Source organism: Pinus tabuliformis, chromosome 9, assembly GCF_031772625.1.
Source record: "Pinus tabuliformis cultivar Carrire ecotype Pingquan chromosome 9, CPIR1, whole genome shotgun sequence".
Classification (NCBI taxonomy): Eukaryota; Viridiplantae; Streptophyta; class Pinopsida; order Pinales; family Pinaceae; genus Pinus; species Pinus tabuliformis.
In genome coordinates, this window is record NC_142307.1 from 1106000646 (window position 1) to 1106026668 (window position 26023).

The window sequence follows — 26023 nt, forward strand, 5'->3', positions numbered from 1 at the left end:
ATTTTCTAATTTTTATATGATCTTCTCTCTAAAAGAAATTATTTCTTTGTTGGCTTGTCACTCGTTCTATGTAGCTATTAGAATTGTTGTTGTGATTTATTAATTGTTGATGTTGTTATGGTTTTCTATATTCTACCTTTATTTTTTGTAGCTATTCTTTCAGTTGTTGTATGTGATTATTTCAGTGCATGTTGTAAGCCTTCCCTTATTGTTATTGATTTTATTTGGCTGCATTGGTGACTATGACCACTTCTACATATTTTATTGGTTTTTCTCTTAAATTTTCTTAATGCTTGATTCTCCTTTGTAGCCGAGACCTATTTTGATGACATGAGATCTCTAAATACTTAGAATCTCATCTAGTTTATTGGATCCCTTAAAAAAAAAGTTATGGTTTAGTTGACCCTTGGCTTTTTCTAATTCTTTTATGAGGGAGGTGTTTTCCTCTTCTCACTTTTCACATTCCTTGTTTTTCTCTTTAAACTATTGTAATAATGTATCTTCAACTTTATTTTCTTCTATTAACTCAATTTTAGAAGAGGAAGTGATGAATCTTCATATTCATCTTTTCCTTTTTCAAGTTTTTCAAACATGTCTTTTTGTTTTTTGTTCTTTTTACCGAGCCTTTGGATTTTTTATAATGCATTAATCCAATAACCCTCTATGTATACTTGTACCTCTTCTTCATCAAACTCATTTTATTTTTCATCTAAACTTTCCAAAGCCATGAGCATAAATTCCTTCGTTGTTTTCATTGTTTCTTCCTCATCAGAGCACTGCTCATCTTGATATTCTAAAGAATTGTTATCATCTTGATTATAAGAAATCTTCTTTTTGAACTTCTATTCTTTCTTTTTTCATATATTTATTCCTTTCTTTAAGATCACTTTCACACTATTCTTTCTTGTAAAAACACTTTGATGCATAATGGCCTACTTCTCCAGAATTAAAGCATTTGAAGAGTAACTTACCTTTGTACTTTCTGGATCCTCTTTGTTACAGATCCATTTGGGCACATCACTCCCATCATCCAGATTAGTGTTTTAGGGCTCATCAAACCCTAATTTCAGTTGCTACATGCCCTAAACAAGTCAACCTTTTGAATGCCTCCTTCCCAGACAGTTTCATGGCCTAAAGGCATCCTGAAATGACCTCTAGAGGGACCAGCGCAGGTAGGCCCATGCAAGGTTGCACTGCAGAGCAGTTAAGTCCATGCCAGGGTGCTCTGCAGAGCACTTAAGCCCCCTTTGAACTGCGTTGGGTGAGTTTGAGTGAAATTCACATAGGGTTTGGGGAATATTCTTATCTTCTGGAGCCTTCTAGAAGATTCCCACACTTATCATCTCTTATGAGCTCAAAAATGGATGAGGAATGAGTTAAGATACCTCCTATCCTCTCATCCCTTCCTCCATGGAACTAATTCTAAGTATGGAAGGTCATTAAATACCCTCATTGATGACAAAACCTCTTCCATCTTCCTATAAATTGAGCACTCATCTAAGTGATCAAGGGGCTGGGCTTTGATGAATTGTAAGGAGATAATGTTAGTTTGAGAATTGAGACTATTGTAAGTGTCATTATGTTGCCGGAATGTCATGCTTATAATGTGATGTGGATGGAACCAAAGCTGGAGGAATGACTTCAAATCAGGCTTCATGGTTGTAATCCTTCTTGCTATTCAATAAAGTATTTACACCCTTTTCCATATGCTTATCTTGATATGTGATGCTTATATGTGTGAATGTATTTGATTCCATTTACTTGTAATCAATAGATCTTTTGCTTTGATTGGTTCTTTGTCTTTTGTTGATGTTTACAGGTACTTCTCAAGCATGTTAAGTATAGGAAGGAGCGACAAGACCGATACAAAGGAGACAAGAGGAAAATGAAAGTACAAGTAGGTCCTCTCATTCTCTTTGTCTTATTTATTGTTTATAGAAAAAGGTTAGAGTGCTTTAAACTGTTGTTATAGATATGGCTACTTATCTAGGGTATTAGTATTTATCCGTGGATACCAAATTCTTCATAACACTCTTTTCAAATTTTTGATAAAAATTGCCTCATCTTCATTATATCCACAATTATAGTCTTATGGTACTTCCTTGCTCCTCCTATCAGCGTTGAACACAAACTCCCTTGATGTAGATCTACGTTTTGAAGTTTGTGTTTCACAGACTATCAATGTTCCATGCAGTTGATCCAACATCAATGTGTTAATATATTTCACTTCTTCAATGGTTGATACTTTCGCAATAATTCTTACTGGGAGAGATATCAACACCTCTTGGACTATACATGAGTCTTCCATAATTTCATCAAGTATTCTCACGACGTTCACTATTTCTTCCACTTGAATAAATTTTTTGGATACATCCTTATCTTTTTTCATTTTTAATCCTTCAAATTGCATCCAATATCCTTAGAGTTTGTATTTCATTACTCTATTGCCACCTTCATAAAAAATAATCATCTTATCCCATATATATTTTGGTAGTTTTGCAGTGCATAATCATCTTACTTGAGATTTTGATTCATAATAGCTTGTTGATATAATTCTACATGTTTATAGTAGCGTTTGAATATATCGTATTAAGCTATGTATTCAAAAAATGTCTAGATATTTCTTGGTTTCCTTTTGAAAAAATCTATGATTTTAATATGGCGAAGGATGGATTGATCATTAGTCTAGGTAATACTAAAACACCTCATAACATTCCATGCTGAGTCTGGCAATAGTTCAGAATTCAGAATTCCTTGATTTCCTATATACAATCTCTCGTTTTTGCATAGAGTTTGAATGCTAAAGCTTTAATCTTTTGTAAGGGAACTAGTCTGCATGGAGTCCTTCGGGGGTGTTGGACAATTTTGTAATACCTGTGTTATCCTACTTAGATCCAGAATCTGCTGGAAAATCTATAAACAAGTAGGGTTTGCGACCTAGATACCTATTTTATTGTAATTAGCTAATCAGAGAAATTCTGGTGTTTACCTGTTTTTTGTTTTATACAAAAAAATTAGGTAATACTAAAACACCTCATAACATTCCATGCTGAGTCTGGCAATAGTTCAGAATTCAGAATTCCTTGATTTCCTATATACAATCTCTCGTTTTTGCATAGAGTTTGAATGCTAAAGCTTTAATCTTTTGTAAGGGAACTAGTCTGCATGGAGTCCTTCGGGGGTGTTGGACAATTTTGTAATACCTGTGTTATCCTACTTAGATCCAGAATCTGCTGGAAAATCTATAAACAAGTAGGGTTTGCGACCTAGATACCTATTTTATTGTAATTAGCTAATCAGAGAAATTCTGGTGTTTACCTGTTTTTTGTTTTATACAAAAAAATTACTAAACCCTGTAAGGGTTCTTTCCGTTTTAAGGAAGAGACTTTACTTCCTTTGGGTAATTTGTTTTATGAGTCTTTCAAACTTAGAAATTCATATGGAATGAAATATTTTGTAAATTCTTTCAATTGAACTTATCCGTTTATAATACATAATCATGTATGCTTTTCACTGTATTTACTACTGAATTTGTTTCGTTACTAGCTTTTCTTTCATGGATTTATATTCGCTGTCTTCCTTGATATTCACTGTGATTTTCATTCTGAGTAGTGAAGGTGTTTTTTTGTTTCTTGTTCATGTAATTACTATTCAGATAGCTTTGAAAAGAATTCTTTACTTCTATTAGAAGATACCTTAGTGATATGATTTCCTTGATATTTACTGTGATTTTCATTTTGAGTAGTGAAGGTGTTTTTCTATTTCTTGTTCATGTAATTACTATTCAGATAGCTTTGAAAAGAATTCTTTACTTCTATTAAAAGATACCTTACTGATATGATTTCTAGGATCAACACTCTAAATCAATTAACGACTCAGAATAAGACTTATTAATCTACGCAATTTTAATCTTTAATCAGAGAATATCACTTATATGATTTTGTAGCTCCCAACATATTTTAACTTATCTCAGTTTGTTGCTTGCAGTTTTGTTCTATACACTTTGTTTTCCTCCCTACGGTAAGATTTACTATGCCAGTAAATCTCCCCCGTCCCAACCCGTCCCAACATATTTTAACTTATCTCAGTTTGCTCCTTCCAGTTTTGGTCTATACATAGACTTGCACTCAGTTTTGGTCTATACATAGACTTGCACTTTGTTTCCCTCCCTACGGTAAGATTTACTATGCCAGTAAATTTCCGCCCTGCTATCCTTGCACTTTGTTTCCCTCCCTACTGTAAGATTTACTATGCTAGTAAATTTCCCCCCTGCTATCCTTGCACTTTGTTTCCCTCCCTCCGGTAAGATTTACTATGCCAGTAAATTTCCCCCTGCTATCCTTGCACTTTGTTTCCCTCCCTACGGTAAGATTTACTATGCCAGTAAATTTCCCCCCTGCTATGGTGCTATCCTTGAACCAGGGAATTTCCCCCTTGCTATGGTGCTATCCTTGAACCAGGGAATTCTTTCTCTCCTTCAAGGCTAATTGTATATCCAGCCTGCACTTTGTTTTCCCCCTTGCTATGGTGCTATCCTTGAACCAGGGAATTCTTTCTCTCCTTTAAGGCTAATTGTATATCCAGCCTGCACTTTGTTTTCCTCCCTACCTTGAGATTTACTATGCCAGTAAATCCCCCCCCATGTTATCCCTGAACCAGGGAATTCTTTCTCTCCTTTGAGACTAAATGTATATCCAACTATCTGGTCTTAACCAGACATACATAGCTAACACAATTTCCTGAACTCAACAGAGTGTTTCCTCTTGTTGATCTCAGATGCCCCTATCCTCTTCATCTATTTGCTTTCAAATACTTTTCAAGATTTAGTTTTGTTTCTTGGAACAGGTAACTGCTTTTTTTAACCAATTAATCAAAAGAAACATCATTTACTTATAGCGGAAAAATTCCTTCTCATAACTTAATTTAAGAACAGTTTATAATTTAAAGAAAAGTAATAGTTTGTTTGGTTATAGTAAAAAAACAAATATTTATATTAACGGAGGATGTTACTGGTAGTTTCTTGATTTTCCCTCCATCTAAGTTCAACTACTTTAACATAATTCACTTTAGTAAAAAAAATTCCAATGTCTTTTGATCCAAAAGTGTATTCGTGACCAAAAGGTAGTTTCTTGATTTTGCCTCCATCAAAGTTCAACCACTTTAACAAAATTGACTTTAGTAAAAAGAATAATTCCAATATCTTTTAAATAGAAAGTGTATTCTTGACCAAAAAGTAGTTTTTTTAATTTCCCTCCATCAAAGTTAAGCCACTTTAACATAATTCACTTTAGTTAAAAGTATTCAATAAAATTTTATTCGCTATAACCTAAATATATACTAAATATATAGGTAACATTAAATACTTTGTTGGATAGTCTTAAACGTCGATTAACAATATGAATAAACAATAGAATTTAAATCCAAAATATAGAATTGTTCTTACAAAATATTTAATAATAAGTAAAAGATAAAATAATAATAATCAAGGTATATTTATAAATATATTTTAAAATAACTTTTTTATAATTTTAATTTACTTTTCATTAATTATTAAGTGATAAGAGATTTAATATAATAATAATCAAGGTATATTCATAAATATATTTTAAAATAATTTTTTTATAATTTTAATTTGTTTTTCATTAATTATTAAGTGGTAGAGATTTAATTATGAAATAAGTGGTATTAAGTGGTAGATTTAATTATAAAATAAGTGATAGAGATTTTATTATGAAATATATTGAAATATTCATAATAATATATATAGAAATTAACTTAATTTAAAAATAGTCATATCAACATATTTTACATATATTTTACATTACTTATATAATATTGATAAATCATAATAATTATCCATAGTATTATTATATAAACTATTTACCTATTAAAAATTTACCTAATTAGAAAATTATATAATATTAATAAATCATAATAATTATCTATAGTATTATCACATACACTATTTACCTATTAAAAATTTACTTAATTAAAAAATTATATATAATTTTAATAATAATTTATTTAATTTTTAATAATATTTTTTAAATTAAGCAATAATAAGTAAAATAAAAATTTTAATACTTATTAGTAAGCAAGTGCTCTAGTAACAATAACATATTTATATTCAACCATCACAATATCATCTAAAATATCAATAAAAAAATTTCCTTGGATATAACCATTTTTTTTAGCTTGACCGTGTTCATTTTAGTAAAAAAATTCTAACTTGACCGTGTGCATTTTAGTAAAAAGAAAATTATAAAAATCATAGTCATTCATATTATGCATCGCATCAAATAAACACGCATAATATAAACATAAAGTTAACATAGATACTATAGTTACACACATAGAGACTATAGTTATAGCCAGGTCAAATTAACATTAACGTAGTGAGTGATACCGTGCCATTATTCCATTCTCCAATTATCAAAACGGAATTTTTGAAGTATCTTTTACAAATAGTTGTTACAGTTTCAACTTTCAAGTACACACGGATCGAAGCATAGGGATAAAATGACAATGTCAGGACTTGGAAGAGATGCAAGTTCTTGTAGCTTTCTTCATTCTTGGACCGTATTATTCTGTCTCTAAAATCCTATACCAATCTCGGTCTGAGTGAGAACAATGTATTAACTTACGGGTCGAGATAGCAAACTCGATTTCTCTTAACCGTAAGCAGATACAACTCTTACACTCTATGGCTCTAATTCTTATTATACAGATATCACTATATAATGAAATGCTCAAAATATAGCTACTATAATGAAACGCTCAAAATATAGCTACATGTATTAATTGGAATCCAGTGCGCAACCAGCTGCTCCCATGGAATATATAACCAGTTACCCCCTCTTCCATCACAGTGGGAGAATATAAAGTTGCTTCCGAAAGCTCAATTCATTGCGGTCTTCGCTGAGATTATATTTCTAAAGACGCCGCAATCTGCCCCGCATTAACGTGAACTCAAAAAGAGCGTGTGTTGCAAATTACTGTAGTCCCGCTGGTGTGGAGTCTTCTGAAGTAACAATAGTATCACGCAACTGTGGTGCAGAGAAGTGTTAAACGTCTGGGGAGCGGAAGACACGACGTCAGTGGAAGGTAGCTCAATGCCATGGAGTTTTTGTCGTGTGTTCGGCATTTGCAACAGGCATAGTCTGTCGTGGGCCATGAGCTCATTTCAAGATTGTCCTAACCCACCATTCTGTTGTGAAATTCTTGGCATGGAAGAAGCATTTGAATTTTTGGGCACCCACCATTCTTGGCACGGAAGAGGCATTTGAATTTTTGGGCAGGGAGATAGCATTGAAGGCGTATCTGCCAAGAAATCTCCGGAGCTGTACATTTGCTAGAAAATAAATGGGCCTGTCTGTTCGTCAACGTTGCTGAAGTATCCAGCGGTCGCGTCAGTATTTTCGAGTCATTTCCCGGCGAGAGGGCTGCCGTCCCGTTACATGCATGGGCATGTATGGTGAAGTTGCTAGCAATATGTATGGTGAAGTTTATGGTGAAGTTGCTAGGCGATTGCTGGCCGACTTGAGGTCCCATCATAGTACTTTTAAACTGCATGCATGACCCAATAGCATAGGATTTATTTGTTGAATCACAAATTAATAGGTTAATTTGAAACAGATTTGACGTATTATCATCCTCGATCGAAGCTTGTACCAGTGCGCTTCTTGTTCTACAGCAAATTTACCGCGCTTTCTTCGATAATTTGGTTTCATTTCAGCCAAAGCTCTAAACCACACTTGTACTCAGTGTAAAAAAAACACCGTTTGGTTTCATTTCAGCCAAAGCTGTAAACCTCTTTCCACCTACCACACTTGTACAAAAACACGGCAAGGGCTAACCAGCCATATATTGAGTCATAAATGCCCTTGCCAGCTATGTATGTGGTGCAAACTTGGGATGGCATACATAAACACTCCGGCGGGCGACCTCGCGTTTCCGGTGACATACCCGGGACCCACCAACGAGGGCCCGCCCGCCCCGTCCCTCCGTTCCCGCTTTCCACGTCAGCGCACGGGATCCATTTTCAAATGAAACTCTTCCCTCGCGGCCATTTCATTAAAATTGATTTTCGAACGTGGATGGCTCTGCAACCTGCTCTGCGCATCCGTTGCTAACAACCACTGCATCCTGCTTCGCATGTCCTCTGCAACGTGCTCTACGACTGCTCTGCGCATCCGCTGCATCCTCTGCGCTGGTTTCTGCGCAACATCTGCCTGCAAACGACTGCGCAAGAGCTGTGGGTATTCATCTGTAGGACGAGTTTTGTCAGAATTCCAACGATCACAGGTATTTCTCTGCAATCTAAAATTCCATAAGACTTTGGACATTTGACAAGTCTGCTATTTGTCTGCTGCGAAATTTGGCACTTATTCCGCCTTTCATCTTCTATTCAATCATTTCTACACTTATTCAACGGTGGGTTCTTCTTAGGATTTGGGAGTGAAGTGAGTAGAATGAGATGGGCTGAAACCCATAAACAAACGCCATGGCTTCATCAATGCCGTGCCTTCATTTTCGGGCGCCCCCTGATTAGTTCACTGTTATATGAAAATTGTTTTACCATCTGACATGCTCAGCACAGATAATTTTAGATACGAGAATGCATTAGAAACAACATTTAAGTTTTGCATCTAAACATTTTCTTGCCTCTGCAACCTCGTTTTCTCCCTCTGAGCGCGCTTAAAATTTCGAAGTTGAATATCTAAAGGTTCTCGGTGATCCGAAAATTCATTACTCTAGTTTAGCAGGCGTGATTAAAGATTTCTCCAGGTTTTAAATCGATATCAGTAGTAATTTAAGATTTTCTCGATATCAGGAGCTGTTGCAATCAAGAAAGACTGCTGAAGGAGATAAAATTCATAGGCATGGATTTTAACCAAAACACCAAGCTGGAGAACACCGGAGTGCTTGGAACCCATAACCTTTTATCTGTAGATATAAATTGTTAACAAAAATATCAGAACAGGGTATCCTGCAGAAACCCACCTTATTCCCTATTCATTCATGTATATGGAATTATCACAATCAATAAAGATAGCTTGGTATTAAGTTTAGATAATGAGCTTTGCCATCTCAAAAACTAAATTATGAATGGAAAGTGGAATAGGTATTTCACATCAATTATATCAAGGATTTAGGAACTCTGATAGTAATATCAGAGATTTTAAACGCTGATTATTTTCATGAAGCCATTGACCTATACCAGCTAAACGGATACAAAGTTGCAGGGAAATGAACACTAAATTATGAATGGAAAGTGGAATAGTTATTTCACATCAATTATATTAAGGATTTAGGAACTCTATAGTAACATCGGAGATTTTAAAGGAAAAATCATTACTGATTATTTTCATGAAGCCATTGACCTATTCCAGCTAAACGGATACAAAGTTGCAGGGAAATGAACAGAAGAAGAAATTAAGTACCTCTGAAGGGCAACTGCAGTGGAAAGCCCTGCAATTCCACCACCCACAATTACTATGCCTTCACATTGCTCATTGCTAATGCTGCTGCTGCTCATCTTCCTACCTCCTCAAACTTCAAACCAGTAGGGTGTCTGAAAGGTGGGTATGAGTAGGGCTCTCCACTGCAGAAGTCTTGAATGGTGATATCTCTGTTAGAAGTTTTGAAGGGTGAGATCTTTGTTTGATCTTTGTTTTTCTCGGGCGGGAGATCTGTTGCTCTACTTCTCTGTTTCGTATGGGTTTTCTCAAAGTTTTACAACAGCACAAACAAACCATTAACTAATTTTTAGTTAATCTACCGAAGGATAAACCAAACAAAATTAACCTGAAGAGCTGTCAAGCCAAATTGTGGTAGAGGACTCATCCTCTGACACTTGCTGATGCTGAGGATGTGCATCCTCTAAGTCTTATCACTGATATGGTATTTTCTGTTATTTTTCAAGGATGTGCATTCAGACTTGAGGTAGCATAAAAATAATCAATTTCAATCAGGATATTTTGTCATGTTAAAGTATTCTAACATGAATCTATTTTGTTGTTGTCACTATGCAGTGCTTCTAAGCCCACGGAATGGTGGAAAAGTGGACACTATGCATTGAAGTATCATGCCGCCCCAATCCGGGTCCAGCATCTTTAAAAATTGTCCTTCACAATGGGGCAAAAAATCATGTGATTTATAGAATATGGGAAGTGGAGGGAAAGACAACCAATAACGAAGCATACTACATTACACTTGTTGCAGGTTTAAAAGAGGCAAAACACAATGGGGTGAATAACATAACAGTGCTGACAAACTCATAATTAATCTGTAATCACATGGAAGGCATCTACAATGTTCGCGCAGACAATTTGAGGCCCCTCTACAGAGAGGCAAAAATCTGGAGTGCTCGATTTAATTCTTTTTCGATAAAGCACGTTGCGGAGATCCATAAAATCTCTACTGATCTAATGGTTGGAGCAATCTCAAGTGTAGATGCAGGTGCCAGAGATGATTCAGGATCATCATTCATTCCACTGGCAAACATTGATCAGCATCAATATAGGTCTCGACTATGTGTATACACCATGGTTGTCATTTTTATTGGGATTCTCATACCGTGGTTCTTTCAGTAAAGTACTCGTTAATGTACTTTTTTTTGGTTTTGTAATATCATTCACCTTGGATGTCCAATCATGTTATAACTGAATTCATGTGTCCAATTATGTACATTATATTTGAGGTGAACTAATTATTCTTAACCTACTGGTGATTCTGAAGGCCATCCACAAGTTAGCAAATGTGTGGATCATTGCTTTCAATGCATATGAATATGTGAATGTTTGATTGGTTTTAATTATGTCCATTTAATATTTTTCAAACTTGACTAGACTACTATTGGACATGGAATTATAACTCCTCAGCTTAATAATATGTATGCACAATCTTCTTCAAGCATCATTCATGATTGCCTATTAATACTTGGAGGGTACCAAAGGCTCATAGTTACCTTGTTATCTACACCTGTTAATTCCATCCACATACTTGCAGCTGCTCCATAAAACAACACAACTATCTGCACAAGCAATCTGATTTCCTTCATTTGAAGCATTTTTGTTGAGTAGGGTTTGCAACACACAAGCAATTCTAGGTAATGTATCCTTTCTTTTCCTTGCTTTCCATACTATATGCACTCACCACATATTTATTTCCTTCAACTTGTTGCTTGACACGAAGTTGGAATCCTTAACACCTACATATAAACTTAGAATGCTGATCACTTGGAACATGTAAGTATTAATTCTCTTTTTGTTTCTTTAAGGACAACTGTTTTATAGCCAGGTTCAAGCATGTTTGCAAACCTCTGGTCGTCTGATGATAACCATTCTTCGACATTTGGGTGAGACAACCGTCACAACTGAACTTTAGTAACATTCATGTTAGACCTCTTATTTCTTGTAGGTTAATCAACCTCCATGCATAATTACGCTACACTCTCAGTGCATGGATGCTCACATTATCATGGAATAGCATTAATGATCCACAACTTCGTTAGAATAAATTTCTGCAAGAATACATTTCATACATAGAGCAGAGCAGACGACTTAAAGGAAAAAAAGGATGAAAATAGTCAACTGAGAGACCACGTTCCTCTTGAATAATGTGCCAACGACCAGGAATCAACCAGAAAGTAGTTATGGAAAGACCATTTGCCATCTCAATCCTTTCCCTGTACTCATGTTGAAAAGAGATTGGTTGTGATGAACTCGACTTAAAATGGATCTTTAACAGTTTTGGAAAGACCATCTGTCATCTTAATCCTTTTCCTGTTACACATGTTGAAAAAAGATGGTAAAATTGTTTTGTGATGAACTAGACTTCCTCAAAATCGATCTTAACATTTGTCTTTCCATAGTGCATGCACTGTTCATCTAGTTTATTACCATTTATGAATCACATAAATTTGGATGTTGTTTACACATTTTTCCATCAGCAAGAAAGAGAGTCAACTTTAAGGTCACGAGCTTTGAAAATTTGTTAATTGAACTCTGAAATTTGTTAATGGTTAGTTCTTTCTCTAGACCGGCTTTAGACTGAAAAAATAAGCACCTCTTAAAGAAAATTATTCCACCAGCTCCACTGAATTGAGGTTGTCCCTGAGCAGCATCATCAAAAAAAATTCCTAAGCCATTGATTTATCAATTAGTTGCACAACAATCTATCTTGGGTAAAATATCTGGGGGGTTTGTTATCTTTCAACTGTTTGAAAAAACTAAGATTGTTCAGTCCTTGCTATGTAGATTGGATTATTAGGGTTAATTTATTCTCAAATAAGCTAATTAAACTCCCCAGGCAATGATAGTAAGTAAAGCTTCAAACCTCTTCACAGTATGATTTTCACACCAATGATTTAATCAGTCTTCTGCAAGAGGACTCCTACAATCAGTCTTCTGCAAGAGGACTCCTACAAACATATCTTGCAAGCCCCTCTATCTCTTTCCAAAACTTGAATAGCGAGAAAAGGACAGAATATAAAACTTGAATAGTGAGAAAAGGACAGAATATAAGCAAATGATGCACACTCTCTTCTTCAACCTTGTTCCAGGTGAAAACATTATTGTCCAAGTTCTAGCCAGTGGAAAACCCTTAATTGTAATGAACATTTCATTTTCCATATCACCTTGAAGTACCATTTAAAGCCCCAAAAACCCTACTTTCACCCCAAAAAAAATAAAAATCGAGACCCAATATTGGGAATATAATGCTAACCAACTGGTCTCTTTGACCAAATAATCTCGTCTGGCTAACCTTTAATCCTTACATGAACATCACAGGGATGCAATATATTTCTCTCATTCCAGGGCATCGTCCCCATATAATCCAAGCTCCTAATTAGATTTCCATGCTAGGCCCCAATTGACATATTCATAGATATGTTCTCTGATTGAGAGTAATGAACCTTTTATCGTGCAACATAAAAAAACTAGTGTAACGTAATACACTATTCAACCATTTTGATGATTATGTTATAATTCAATTTGTATCATTTAAAGACTAGTCAATATGATTTTGCAAACTTAGTAGAAAATCCATGACTCCTAATTCTTGTTGTGGCTGCCCTGGTTGAAGCTGTTGGTTCCAGCATGTGATAGTCGATGTTAATTTCAAGTATAAATGATAAATCAAACAGTAGTAAATGACATTTAATCAGGATTGTTCATGATGAGTGCAATCCTATGAGCAGGAGAAATTATTACAATCTTTATAGTTTAATCATTATTAAATAACTAACTAGCTGAACAAAGGACAGGAACTCTGTGAAGGGATTGGTTGATTTGCAGACATTGTAGAAATGCATAATTGTAATGTGTACAATTGTTAGTAATGGTTCTAACTAATAGGCCACAACACTGAAAGTAATAATATTAGCCATTCATGCCACCAAAGGCTGAGAATGACAAAGAATGACATAATGGGGTTTGGGTTCTTTTTGAGGCTGAGCTGCTTTAGCTGGGCTTTAATTTTTAGCTTCCTCACTTCTTTTGCATCATCAATTAGAAGCTCTTGCAATAATATTATTGATGTGCTGGATGGCATTGCCCAAGTAGCTAGAAGTTTTCTCCTTAATTCTGTTGGTATTAATCTTGTTTAGTTACATGCTTTGATAGGTAAGTAATACGAACAAAACTATTTTTCTTCTGTATTTCAAGCTAAAGCAAAGTTTTGTTTAAAAACATACAAATGTACACGGCCTGTTGTAGTGGAACATGTGTAAATCCAATAACGACAATAAAGGCATATGTTATGTGCACTGAACAACTTTAGCTAATATATGTAATTATCTCTATATAAACGATCTTCTACACATATCACAATCGGTAATTTAGTTGAAGTATACGCATTCCTATCACCATGAATACAAAAGCAAATTGCTATAATAAGCATGAACAAATAAATAACAGAGACATTAATATTGCAGAGGGAGATATTTCTTGAACTCTCTGTATCCAGTACTCATAATAACATGATGATTAAGAATGCAAACTTGATTTGTACAAAGTTGTATATGCCAGATTAGAATGCAAACACTAAGCAAAATCAGAAACAGAGATACACCCATGAAATGAAAGTCTGAACTGGCTAACATGTAAAGTCATTTGCCCAGCAATAGGCTAATAGCTGTATTTTAATTGCAAAGTAGACTGATATCAAAAAAATAAATCTACATAAAACAAGATAAAGTAATCCATAACATGAAAATGAAGGGTTACATATAACAATTCTTAGCAGTAAAAAAACAAAAACCATGCCCTTGGTTATTTAATCTCAGGCTCAACAAAAGAACAATAATCAATGCCACTTTCCAAAGTAAATTTTGAAAACTAATCCGAGCATACACAGCAATGAGAAATGAGCACAAGCAAGCCAGTAACCATTTAATCAGAATGAGATGGTCTTAATTCAGTTTCTAGAAGATGATCAATGCTACTCTATTTACTAAATGCAAGTCTGTTAAGATAACACAACTTCCCAACTTAAGATTGCAGTCCTAACAACTGAGTAATCAAAAACCATGACCTCTGTTTTTAAATCTCAGGCTCAACAAAAGAACAATAATCAATGCCACTTTTCAAAGTAAATTTTGAAAACCAATAATATTAACAGAACTGTTTCAATGGTCGCAAAAATGCAGAGCTTTTGATATTACAAAGACCAAGTTGGTTTGCCTGCGAAGGAACCACAAGCATAGTTAAACATACAAATAGAAGGAAACCAGTTTCAATGCCCTAACTAGCCAACAAATTTCACCAACCACTAAGAAGTTCAAGTTATTCAAAACTGTCCCAAGAGATTCACACATAATTATGTTCCCTGTCAACCTTTTAAATGCTCAATAAATCAAAGCTGGAGGGCCAAATCAGGCTGTGAATCAACCAGCATTCCAGAAGACTGCCTAACTGGAGACCTTGGAGACTGTTTTTCTACATTCAAATCTAGTGGAATCGAATTTGAAAATTCAGATGTCTGTTGAGAAGGCTGTTTTGAAGGTAAAGACTTCCATAGTTGTTTTTGAGATTGGGATGTATCAGCTCCCATTGGTATCTGCCTGCAATTAAAAGGACTCTGTGTGGTTGAATTTGGCAATTCTAACATCGAGTTTACACCTCCCTGAGAAGTGGCATGAGATGACAGATTCTGAGGATGCATCCAGCTCAGCTGTGAACGCATATACAGAGGCATGTCCATGGGTGCCTGCTGTTGAATAAATTGAGGAACACTACTAGAAATGCCTGATAGTTTTGTATCACCATATGGTTCCCTGGCCACACAATTGGAATTACCATCCAACCTTCTATCAAAACCAGTGCTGCCAGAAGTTGTCGTCTGGACACTTGAAACAGGTTGCACATGTTCAGCTGGTTTGGCAGATGCCCATTGCATAAGTCGGTTACTTCTGGAGACAATCTCAAGCAATTTTGACTGGGATACATCTGAGGTAAATTTTGCACCTGCTAGATTGACCTCACTGGATTTAGCAATTGATGAAGCTGATTTCAACTCACTCTGTTTGACTCCTTGCAAAGGCGTTTGAAAATTTATATTGTTGGCTGACTGTGAACTCATAGATAGAGGAACAGGTAACCCAGTAGATTGAGACAGAGATACTAGTCCTGTAGATTGAGCAACTGTTGCAACTGTAGATTGAGCCAAGGTCTATTGATCCTTGATCTCCTCACGCAATAACAAAGCACCAGGAGGAGCTTCAACTGTAACAAAAAAGAAAAAAACATGTTGTTATGCAATCGCATACCCGCCATGGCCTTATATAACAAAACGAGCCAATTATATATATATACTCTTTGTCAGCTCAAAATTTATAACCAAAAATAAATAATCAAAATACAAGCATTATCCAAAAGGAAAAAGTGTACTGTAGATCTTATGAAATCAGAGTAAACAATCTCAGGGATCTGAGCAATTGTAAATAGTGTGATCTTATGAAATAAGAGTAAAAAATCTCAGGGATCAATGCTCAGAGCACTAGTTTGGTGACTTGCGGGCCTAAATGTTAAGTTCTAGTAGATTCAGACAAACAATCAAGGGTGAATGTTCACTCCTAACAGTCCAGGCCAAAAAAATCATATAGCAGTCGAGGCCAAAAATAATCATTTATACAAGTACCTGGGGGAGTAGCTTCATGTGTCTACAAGCTGGTGTTGCACATCCACTTGCTAATATTGTGTATGTAATTGTGGTTATCCATATATCAGTTTAACTTGAAGTAACCATTTTTCCTTTTTCTGTTACTAGTCTCATAATTCAAGAATGCTTACACAGCCTTGTGAATGATCCGCATTAAGTAGCCAAAACTTATTATTATTAAAAAATGTTAATGGAAACCTCTAATTTATTGCAGTGTAATAGAAAAGAGCATACAGTTTGTATATAGAAATTTATAAGGATATTGATGCACTTTTACTGTTCAACTTCATCTCTCCTTCAAACTTTCTTTCAAATCATTTCAAGGATAGTGATCCAAAAAGTGCTCATAACCAAAATCGCTATAAGTTAAATCAAAAGTGACTAGATGAAAGTCCAGTTCAGAGTTAATGGAAACCTATAAGTTAAATCAAAAGTGACTAGATGAAAGTCCAGTTCAGAGTTAATGGAAACCTCTAATTTATTGCAGTGAAATAGAAAAGAGCATACAGTTTGTATATAGAAATTTATAAGGATATTGATGCACTTTTACTGTTCAACTTCATCTCTCCTTCAAACTGTCTTTCAAATCATTTCAAAGATAGTGATCCAAAAAGTGCTCATAACCAAAATTGCTATAAGTTAAATCAAAAGTGACTAGATGATAGTCCAGTTCAGAGTTTCCAAACTATTGTGAAAATTTGGATCGTGAAGGAATTGATAGTTTTAGGGGTAACTCAATTAATTATGGTTATAAAAATAAGTGTTATATATAAGGAGGTTTGAGATTTAAATCTTGTCTGCTGAAAAAGCATATGTACGTGCCTAAGTTATAGTAGCAACAATTAGAATCAATTTTGTGTAATACAAAACAAAACGAGCCAATTATATATATATATACTCTTTGTCAGCTCAAAAGTTATAACCAAAAATAAATAATCAAAATACAAGCATTATCCAAAAGGAAAAAGTGTACTGTAGATCTTATGAAATCAGAGTAAACAATCTCAGGGATCTGAGCAATTGTAAATAGTGTGATCTTATGAAATAAGAGTAAACAATCACAGGGATCAATGCTCAGAGCACTAGTTTGGTGACTTGCGGGCCTAAATGTTAAGTTCTAGTAGATTCGGACAAACAATCAAGGGTGAATGTTCACTCCTAACAGTCCAGGCCAAAAAAATCAAATAGCAGTCGAGGCCAAAAATAATCATTTATACAAGTCCCTGGGGGAGTAGCTTCATGTGTCTACAAGCTGGTGTTGCACATCCACTTGCTAATATTGTGTATGTAATTGTGGTTATCCATATATCAGTTTAACTTGAAGTAACCATTTTTCCTTTTTCTGTTACTAGTCTCATAATTCAAGAATGCTTACACAGCCTTGTCCTATATAAATATTTGTAAAGCTTATTCTCTATTGGAAAGTCCAGTATCCTCAACTAAACTAACCATTTTAAATCATCTATAGTTTAGATGATCTCTTTTTATCTGTCATGATTTGTTGTTTATGGTTAATTCAATAACCAATATCTTTTTCCTCCTCCATTGCGGATGCAAGTATCATTAAGGGCTAATAGTAGTATTGTCAAAGAACTGAGCTATTACTGTCAAAGAACTGAATTCTAAATTTACAATGGCAGGTATGGGAAGTGAAGCTTTGGAAAATCTCTGCCTCCCTGTTTTCCTCACAAATAGATCCTTCCAATTTGCCTGAGAAATCCCTTATGGCAGTTTCAAGGGTAACATTCTTATCTGGTATGCCGGTTCCAGAATCTGCACAAGGGGCTACTGATCATTCACATAAGTTTATGTGAAACCAAAATTTTATCTATTAAGTAGATGCTTATCCTCACTTTCAAGTTGACAATCCAGAATTTCATCCATAGAGTACAAGTTTAGCCTTACCTTAAAGTTTTCAATCCAGAATTTCATCTAGAGTATAAGTTTAGCCTTATCTTAAAGTTTTGAATTTCACATTAAATGGTAGATCAATTAATATTTCCATACCAGTATTTTGCAAAATAGAACCTTGTACCCTTCTAGATGTGTGGTCCAGATTGATTTCTTTTGTAGAAGAAATCTCCAATTGTTCATTCAGGCTTCTTTTCCTTCCACGACACCGTCCAACCTTTAGAAACTGTGGTCCACATTTTCTTGATTTCAACGCAGGAACACTTTGCCCCCCTTTTTTTGTTGGGCTCAAGAAACTATGTCGCCTCTTGGTAGTGACCTTGGATGGAGTTAGAACATCAAATTTCTTATTATTGTACTCTTCGCTGACATTTTTTACCAATTCATTTAGTGCATATGCCTGCTCCAAAGATTTGGGTGTTATTTGTAATAAACCCCTCAATATCTTATGAGTTGATGACATCACAAGTTCAATTTCCTCATCGATTGTTAGGGCGCTATCTTGCCTTACCATGGTTGGATCAGTGGAAGGAGAAGCCGGAAGGCTCATTTCAATTTCTGGGCTCATTGCAAACGATTCATTTAAATCAAGTAAATATCCAGGTCTTTCTGTAATAGACCTATAGACATTAGGCAATTCATTGCCACTTGAAACCTTGCTAGTCACTACCATCTCAACTTTTAGAATATGCTTGCAAATATTTCCATTTAGGGCCCATTTGCAATTACAAAAGTGTAGGTTCTGCCCTTTATAGATGACATGATACCATGTATCACGAGTTGCCGTAGTTTGGCTACGAACCAAATACTCACTTTCCCTGTTTCCATCAGCCATACAATCTTCATCTGGGATATTCTTTGCTTTGCACTTACTTAAATTTATTTGTTGCTCAATTTTTGAAGCTCGGACAAAACCAACATTTTTTAGACGTTGCATGTGAATGTAATACAACTCAACCTTTTTTAATAAAAGGTGCAACAGCCAATCCACCCTTCTATGGGACGCATTATTCTTCTCACAGAGGTACCTTTGCTTTAGATACCGGTGATAAGATTCGATAGCATTATTAGTATCTTGGTTGGAATGTGGGAAGTCCCTATATGCTTTTGCCCACATATCTAGAAAAGAAACATATATTAGATGCGAAAAAACAATAGAAAATGGTGAATTACAAAATAAATTGATAAAATGCAACATTAGGAAACTTACATAGCTTGTTGTTGTTTAACCAGTTGGTTGCAAAATAATCCAAAAACACTGTTTCTTCTTTGAATTCATCAAAGAAACTTTGAATTTCATGTTGCACAGATGCATCATCTTCACACGAATGCATGATTAATCCCAGAGCACGGAAGATACGGACTTTATTTTCCTTTCCCCTGACTTTCGTTCCAACATTTTTCAACCAGGCTCTACGAACATGCCATACACACAACAATAGTGTACAATTTGTGCAAGTCCTGAAATAATATAACATTATAAGAGAATATCCTTGAACATTATTGCTTTTTAACTATTCTAAAAAGAAAAAACTGGTTCACCTTAATGCCTCGATTTCCGCTGCTGCATCATCTGTGATGACAACTCGGACATGCCAATCTGGGTTTTCCGTTTTCCCATTTGCAAATAATTGCGACATCCATTTACAAATATCAGGAGTACCATTCTGTGATGATATTACCCATGCCACTGGAATCCCATTGTGATGATCATCAAAAGCCATTATGGTGTACAGTTGATACTGCATTACAATAAGAAAACAAGATTATAAGCATATAAGAGGACGACATTGAAATAAAGTAGAATAAATGAAGTTTTGGTAAATATGTTTACCCCATATTTGTTAGTGCTAAAAGTGGAGTCCATTGATAACATGTTGTTGTGTGAGTATCTCACCATCATTGAAAGCATCCACTTAGTTTGTATGCCTATAATGAAAGGAATGTTTTTAACAACATCTTGTTGTTGGTAGAAGAAAAAGCTCTCTAGGCACTCACTAACCCAACAATCCACACTCATTGGATCATTTTCATGCTTCACATACTCTAGCCTCTTGATATTATTGTACATGTTTGACACATCCTTTCTTGTCATGAAAGAATCTCGAGGTGCCCCTGTGAAAAGCTCACCAGATCCATACCTTAAATCAAAGATAAATTTTTCCCAGATCATCGTAGCATTAAAACCATCACGAACCAAATCTTCAACAATAGTTCGTATATGCTGTGTTAAATGCGGCGCAAAATTGAATTTCTTGGGCATGTCATTTGCCTCATTTCCATGACAAACCACATTTTTGTCATCAATATGTCTGCATGCTGTATATATTAGAACGGCATCATTTGGTCTAATAGCAAGTCGTCGCATAATAAAGTGACACTGACAACCAACTTTGATGCTGTGACGTGGAAGACGTTTCTTAGTTGTGGATCCAGGTTCAGCCACATTGCTGGATTGTACACGATTTGGACCATAGGCACACCTATATCTGCGATCAGCAATTCACCAAAAATTAAATAAAATATTTATGCATGTTTGACATAGTGAACTTAAAATCAAAATTTAATATAGATAGAGAGAGAGAAAGAGAGAGACTCACACAACATATTCTAGATATGTTGAATAATTTGTCCTCTTGATATCCTTCACATCTTTAATTTTTCGAATTTTAGCAACAAATTGAGTAGGTGCGGGTTCCCTCATTTGCTCTCCCCTTATAAAATCCTCAAGTCGACAATATGGAATAATTGCGACTTGGTCTCCTGCTACTTCTGTCCATGTCAAATCTTCCGCTGAAAACTCTATCATCCCTTCTGGGTCCTCAACCTCCAACTCATTGATCAATTCCCACTTCCTCATTCTTCAAATCCCTATACAAATGAGGGAACACATATGAGCAACAGTTCATACTATGAAATTTTTTGTAGTGTGTAGAATTTACACTGAAGACCCCACCAGATATAAACACATTTACAGCATAATTCCCTATCTCCCCTTCAATATTTCCTACCCATGCACAAAACAGTATTATAGACTTTCAAATGCTTCATCTTGGTATAATCAATACATTGCTGAAAGAAACATAATAACATGCAAAATCTGTTGCAAAGAAAAAACTGTTATACAACTTTAATCAGTTTGTTCCACTTTGTTATGCTCAGATGAATTCCGGTGATGTGTTCAGTGCATGAAAACAGTTTGATCTTTAATTCAAAGACTACTGAAGAAGGCTCTTCCAGTAGTTCTGGTCTGTATGCCAAACCCACACAAACCCAAAATGCGAGTGATAAAGGCTAGAAAAATGAAAAAGGAAGGGTTTTATTTTATTATGAAAGTAAGATGCTTTGATTTTGTAAGATTCGAGTGCACCTTGAGTACCTACAGAAATCTAGTTTTACTATATTGTAGATGCTGGCAAAAGAGTTCAGTGACTCAAAGATCTGGAAACCATTTTTTATGCAATTTTCTTATCCACTGTGCTACGGTATTTTATCATGCAGCATACACATCTATAAAAATCTGATCTTTCTTTTCGAATGTAGATGCAAACAGACCAGCACCTGGTTGGGCTAAACTGCATAGAATTGCACTAGGTGCTGCAAGGGGTCTAGCATACCTTCACACTTGCCTGGAAACGCCTATCATACATGGCAATCTCAAGTCCAAGAACATACTCATAGATGATAATTATGAGGCCCATCTTTCTGACTTTGGTCTTCACTTACTTATGAATCCGGGTACAAAACTGGCAATGCCAGAAGCTTCTGCTTCTCAAGGTTATAAAGCACCTGAACTGCTCAAGATGAACAAGGCAAACACAAAAACAGATATTTATAGTTTTGGTATTATATTACTTGAAATTCTCACTGGCAGAAGACCAATTGAAAGGGACTCATCCAATCAAATTATTGATCTACCAACAGTTGTGAAGAATGCAGTGCTTGAAGAAAGGATTTCAGATCTCTTTGACCTTTCCATTCTGGGAGGAGGAATGAGAAGCCCGATGGAATAAGGGCTCCTGCATTAGCTGCCAACATGTCAATGAGCACCCAAACATTCTTGTGCAAGACATGAGGAACAGGTATGGTTTTTTGTTATTTTGATTGATATTTCAAATCTGGTCTTGATTGAATTTGGTACACTCTGTTGATTTGATATATGTTAATCAATGGCCTTTTGGGTTGTTTGGTGACTGATGGCAGGATGAGAAATGTATTTGGAGGTGAGAATGGGACACCCAACTTTCCTGTTCTGTTTGCACCGGTCAATGTGCTGGAAGACTTGCAGCTTCAATATGCTGCAGCTTCTAATGGAGCTTCGGGCCAGCTCCAGCTTTTTAGTCCATGTGAGTTGGGATTCAGTGAATGGGTTCTTGAATTCTTGGGCTTAATGCAGAACCCTTGTTTTTGAATTGAAGTTGGTGATGTTTGTTATGATTTTGTCTATGCAGTTCTTGTTACTTCCAATGACCCTGCACCCAGCCTTTACCAAAATCCCAAGAAGAGGATGAGAGAAACAGAAGCAACTAGGGTCGCTCGCTGAAGAGTGCCAGCGTCCAGGTTTACATGTCCTGAAGAAGTGTAGTACTTGGCAACATTTTGGCAATTTTTGTCCATATGCCAAGCCTAGGTTCTGCATAGCTTACCTGGTTTTCATCCAGAAAATTGGTTTTTCTTGTGTGTTACAGGTGTTGCTAACTGCTAGATGCAGAAGAAGCCTCTGTAAGTCAATAGCCATTTATTTCTAAATCTTTATTTATACCATTGCCCAGATGATATGCATTTTCCTGGCTTAGCATTACTGTTTTGTTCGTATCACTTACCTATCAAAGCATGTAACTAAACAAGATTAATACCAACAGAATTAAGGAGAAAACTTCTAGCTACTTGGGCAATGCCATCCAACACATCAATAATATTATTGCAAGAGCTTCTCATTGATGATGCAAAAGAAGTGAGGAAGCTAAAAATTAAAGCCCAGCTAAAGCAGCTCAGCCTCAAAAAGAACCCAAACCCCATTATTTCATTCTTTGTCATTCTCAGCCTTTGGTGGCATGAATGGCTAATATTATTACTTTCAGTGTTGTGGCCTATTAGTTAGAACCATTACTAACAATTGTACACATTACAATTATGCATTTCTACAATGTCTGCAAATCAACCAATCCCTTCACAGAGTTCCTGTCCTTTGTTCAGCTAGTTAGTTATTTAATAATGATTAAACTATAAAGATTGTAATAATTTCTCCTGCTCATAGGATTGCACTCATCATGAACAATCCTGATTAAATGTCATTTACTACTGTTTGATTTATCATTTATACTTGAAATTAACATCGACTATCACATGCTGGAACCAACAGCTTCAACCAGGGCAGCCACAACAAGAATTAGGAGTCATGGATTTTCTACTAAGTTTGCAAAATCATATTCACTGCATGCAATTTTGATTGGCCAACTTGATCCACAGATCTGAGACTAGAAGGATTACATGGATTATCCAAATAAGAAGAATGGCTAAATCATTACATGAGAGTTTTGGATTATCCTAGATGAGAATGGATGATAGCATCATTTTGAGGAGAAAACAGTGTCGTCAAATTGTGATGCATCCCATCCGTTCTATTTTGACTATATTTGCCTTTGTTAATAATTCTTATTTTGTGTCTGAAAAGCCTTATTCTCCACAAAGCCCAAACTCTTGACTGCTGTATGGAGACTGGGAAACCAAACCTGACTCATCGTTTACAGATTGAGGTTGAAGCTTTCCTATAATATCATAACCGGATCAGATGGGTTATTGAATATATATTGATGCTTCCCTCTATCGTCATGACAGATCAGATGAGCTATTGAATATATAAATAGGTTTAGTGTGCAGGAAAAACTCTTTAGTGTCTCTCATTTGGACCGGAAAAGAAACAGTTTCATATTCAACTGAAATGTATAGTCAGCTGTAAAAAGCATTTGCTATCTAGTAATTTTAATCCCTTTGATTTCCATCCTCCTTGTACTAAACCCCAACTACAACTAGAATAGATCCATCTTAAACCCAAACCTATGAAATCCCAGCAGGGATTTAAAAAACCAGACGTACAAATCTCAATCTTCTTGCACCACCATGTACTATTTAATAAATATTGGGGTTTGCACCTCTCCATTTTTTATCTCTCTTGATGCTTAATAGACCCAAGGTTCAGATGGGTCTATGCTAGTTTCTAGTAGTTGTCTAAATATTGCAAATTAAATATTTGCCAGATTTTTTTTGTTTATTTATTTTGTAATTTAAACTTCTAATTTTTTTAAATTATTGTAATTAAAAAAATAGGTATCTCTGTTTTTTGTTTTATTAGTGTTAGACATGACATAGATCTCCTCCACCCTGGGCTGTAGAGTGTCTTGCTTCTCTTGGTGCAATTATACGATTATATACAAAAAAAAAAAAAATTGTTACATCTTGATTTGTACTGCAGAAAAGGATTGAAGTTAATTTGTTACATCTTTGTATGGTGCAGACTCTTCTTGATGGGATTGAATAAATATGGCAAAGGTGATTGGAGAAGCATATCAAGAAACTTTGTGGTCTCACGGACACCTACTCAAGTTGCAAGCCACGCCCAAAAGTATTTCCTCAGGCTTAGTTCTGGGAACAAGGAGAAGAAAAGGTCTAGCATACATGATATAACAAGTGTAAATGGGGCAGAAATGAAGCAGCCTCATCTGCAGCAATCTTCTACTATTACAAATTCTCATAATCCTTCTGCTGTTAGTCGCTCTTCAAATATGATGTATCCGTCATCACTGGGAGGAGCAACCATGGTAAATTCTATGGGATCTCCAACAGGGGGCAACCATATGATGCTATCTCCCCATTCACTAGGTCCATATTCTCAGAAAGGTATTGGTGGTCATTCGCCTGGGCATATAATTCCCATTTCTTCTTTAGGTGTGCCTCAGATGGGATACCCTATGCAACCAAGCATGCATAATTGATGAAAGGTAACAATCAGCTGCTGCTACTATGTAATGCATATGTTATCTTACACTACAAGTTTAACTAGAAGGATTTGGCCATTCTTCTTATTCTTTATCTCCTTCAGCTACAAGTTTGGCTCTGCATGATTATAATATATGGTTTTGTGACCCATTTTAATGCGGATCATTCACATAAACTACTCGATAGCAGCGGAGCTTTCATTACCCTTTTGTTTCAACGATTTTCTATTCACGATGTGAAGATTTTCCTGTAGATTAATAGAGCAATAATTGTGTATGGGTTTCTACACAGTCGATCAATCCAGCCAAACCGTTGGTTAATATGAAATGCAATACCCTTGGTTAATATGAAAATGCGAATCGAACTCCTTAAGCGAACACAGAGATTTATAATTACAGAATGTTGAGAGAATGCGAGGGTTTTAGCAGTCTTTAAAACAGATTTAAAACAAAATGAATGTTTAAAACCACGATTTGTCATTTGCAGAGACGGTGCAGGAATTTACCAGGAGGTAACAGAGCTCAGTCTGGCGGGCACTGGGTTGCAGAGTTTCGGTGGCGCGCAACGCTTCAGTCCTGCGGGCACTGGGTTGCAGAGCAAACGGGTTCTGGTTGCAGAGTTAAATTGGCGCGCGAAAATAGTTCTCAGAATTATGTTATTGAACGAGACGGGGTGGGTCCCGCGTGGGTCATCGGAAACGCGAGGTGGCCGCCGGAGTCCGATGCCTATGGATATGTATGCCATCCCAAGTTTGCACCACATACATAGCTGGCAAGGGCATTTATGACTCAATATATGGCTGGTTAGCCCTTGCCCAAAAACACACCGTGACTTGACGCACAAGAGATGGCGTCATCTAACGTGAATAGCACTCCTCACGGTAACTAGGGTTACCCTTCATCGAATCCATTTCTCTTTATATTCACAAAATCTATTTTCTGATCCAAATTTA

The 26023-nt window shown here is 35.8% G+C and overlaps 1 protein-coding gene and 1 pseudogene across 1 annotated transcript; both read left to right on the forward strand.

The window, feature by feature from the left end:
• The first annotated feature begins 21250 nt into the window (after positions 1 to 21250).
• Positions 21251 to 22088, forward strand: LOC149152527 (putative kinase-like protein TMKL1 pseudogene; annotated as a pseudogene).
• A 58-nt stretch (positions 22089 to 22146) lies between these two features.
• LOC149152528 (uncharacterized) lies at positions 22147 to 25067 on the forward strand. The gene is made up of 5 exons (XM_089443508.1): positions 22147 to 22157; positions 22279 to 22421; positions 22527 to 22606; positions 22781 to 22797; positions 24590 to 25067. Exons 1-5 carry the CDS (start codon positions 22147 to 22149, stop codon positions 25065 to 25067), a joined length of 729 nt encoding a protein of 242 aa, XP_089299634.1.
• The last annotated feature ends 956 nt before the right edge of the window (positions 25068 to 26023 follow it).

Bases quoted from the DNA above. Each gene is read 5' to 3' on its own strand.
- LOC149152528 (XM_089443508.1), top strand. The intron at 22,422-22,526 runs GTGAGTTGGGAT...TTGTCTATGCAG, and splicing joins GCTCCAGCTTTTTAGTCCAT to TTCTTGTTACTTCCAATGAC.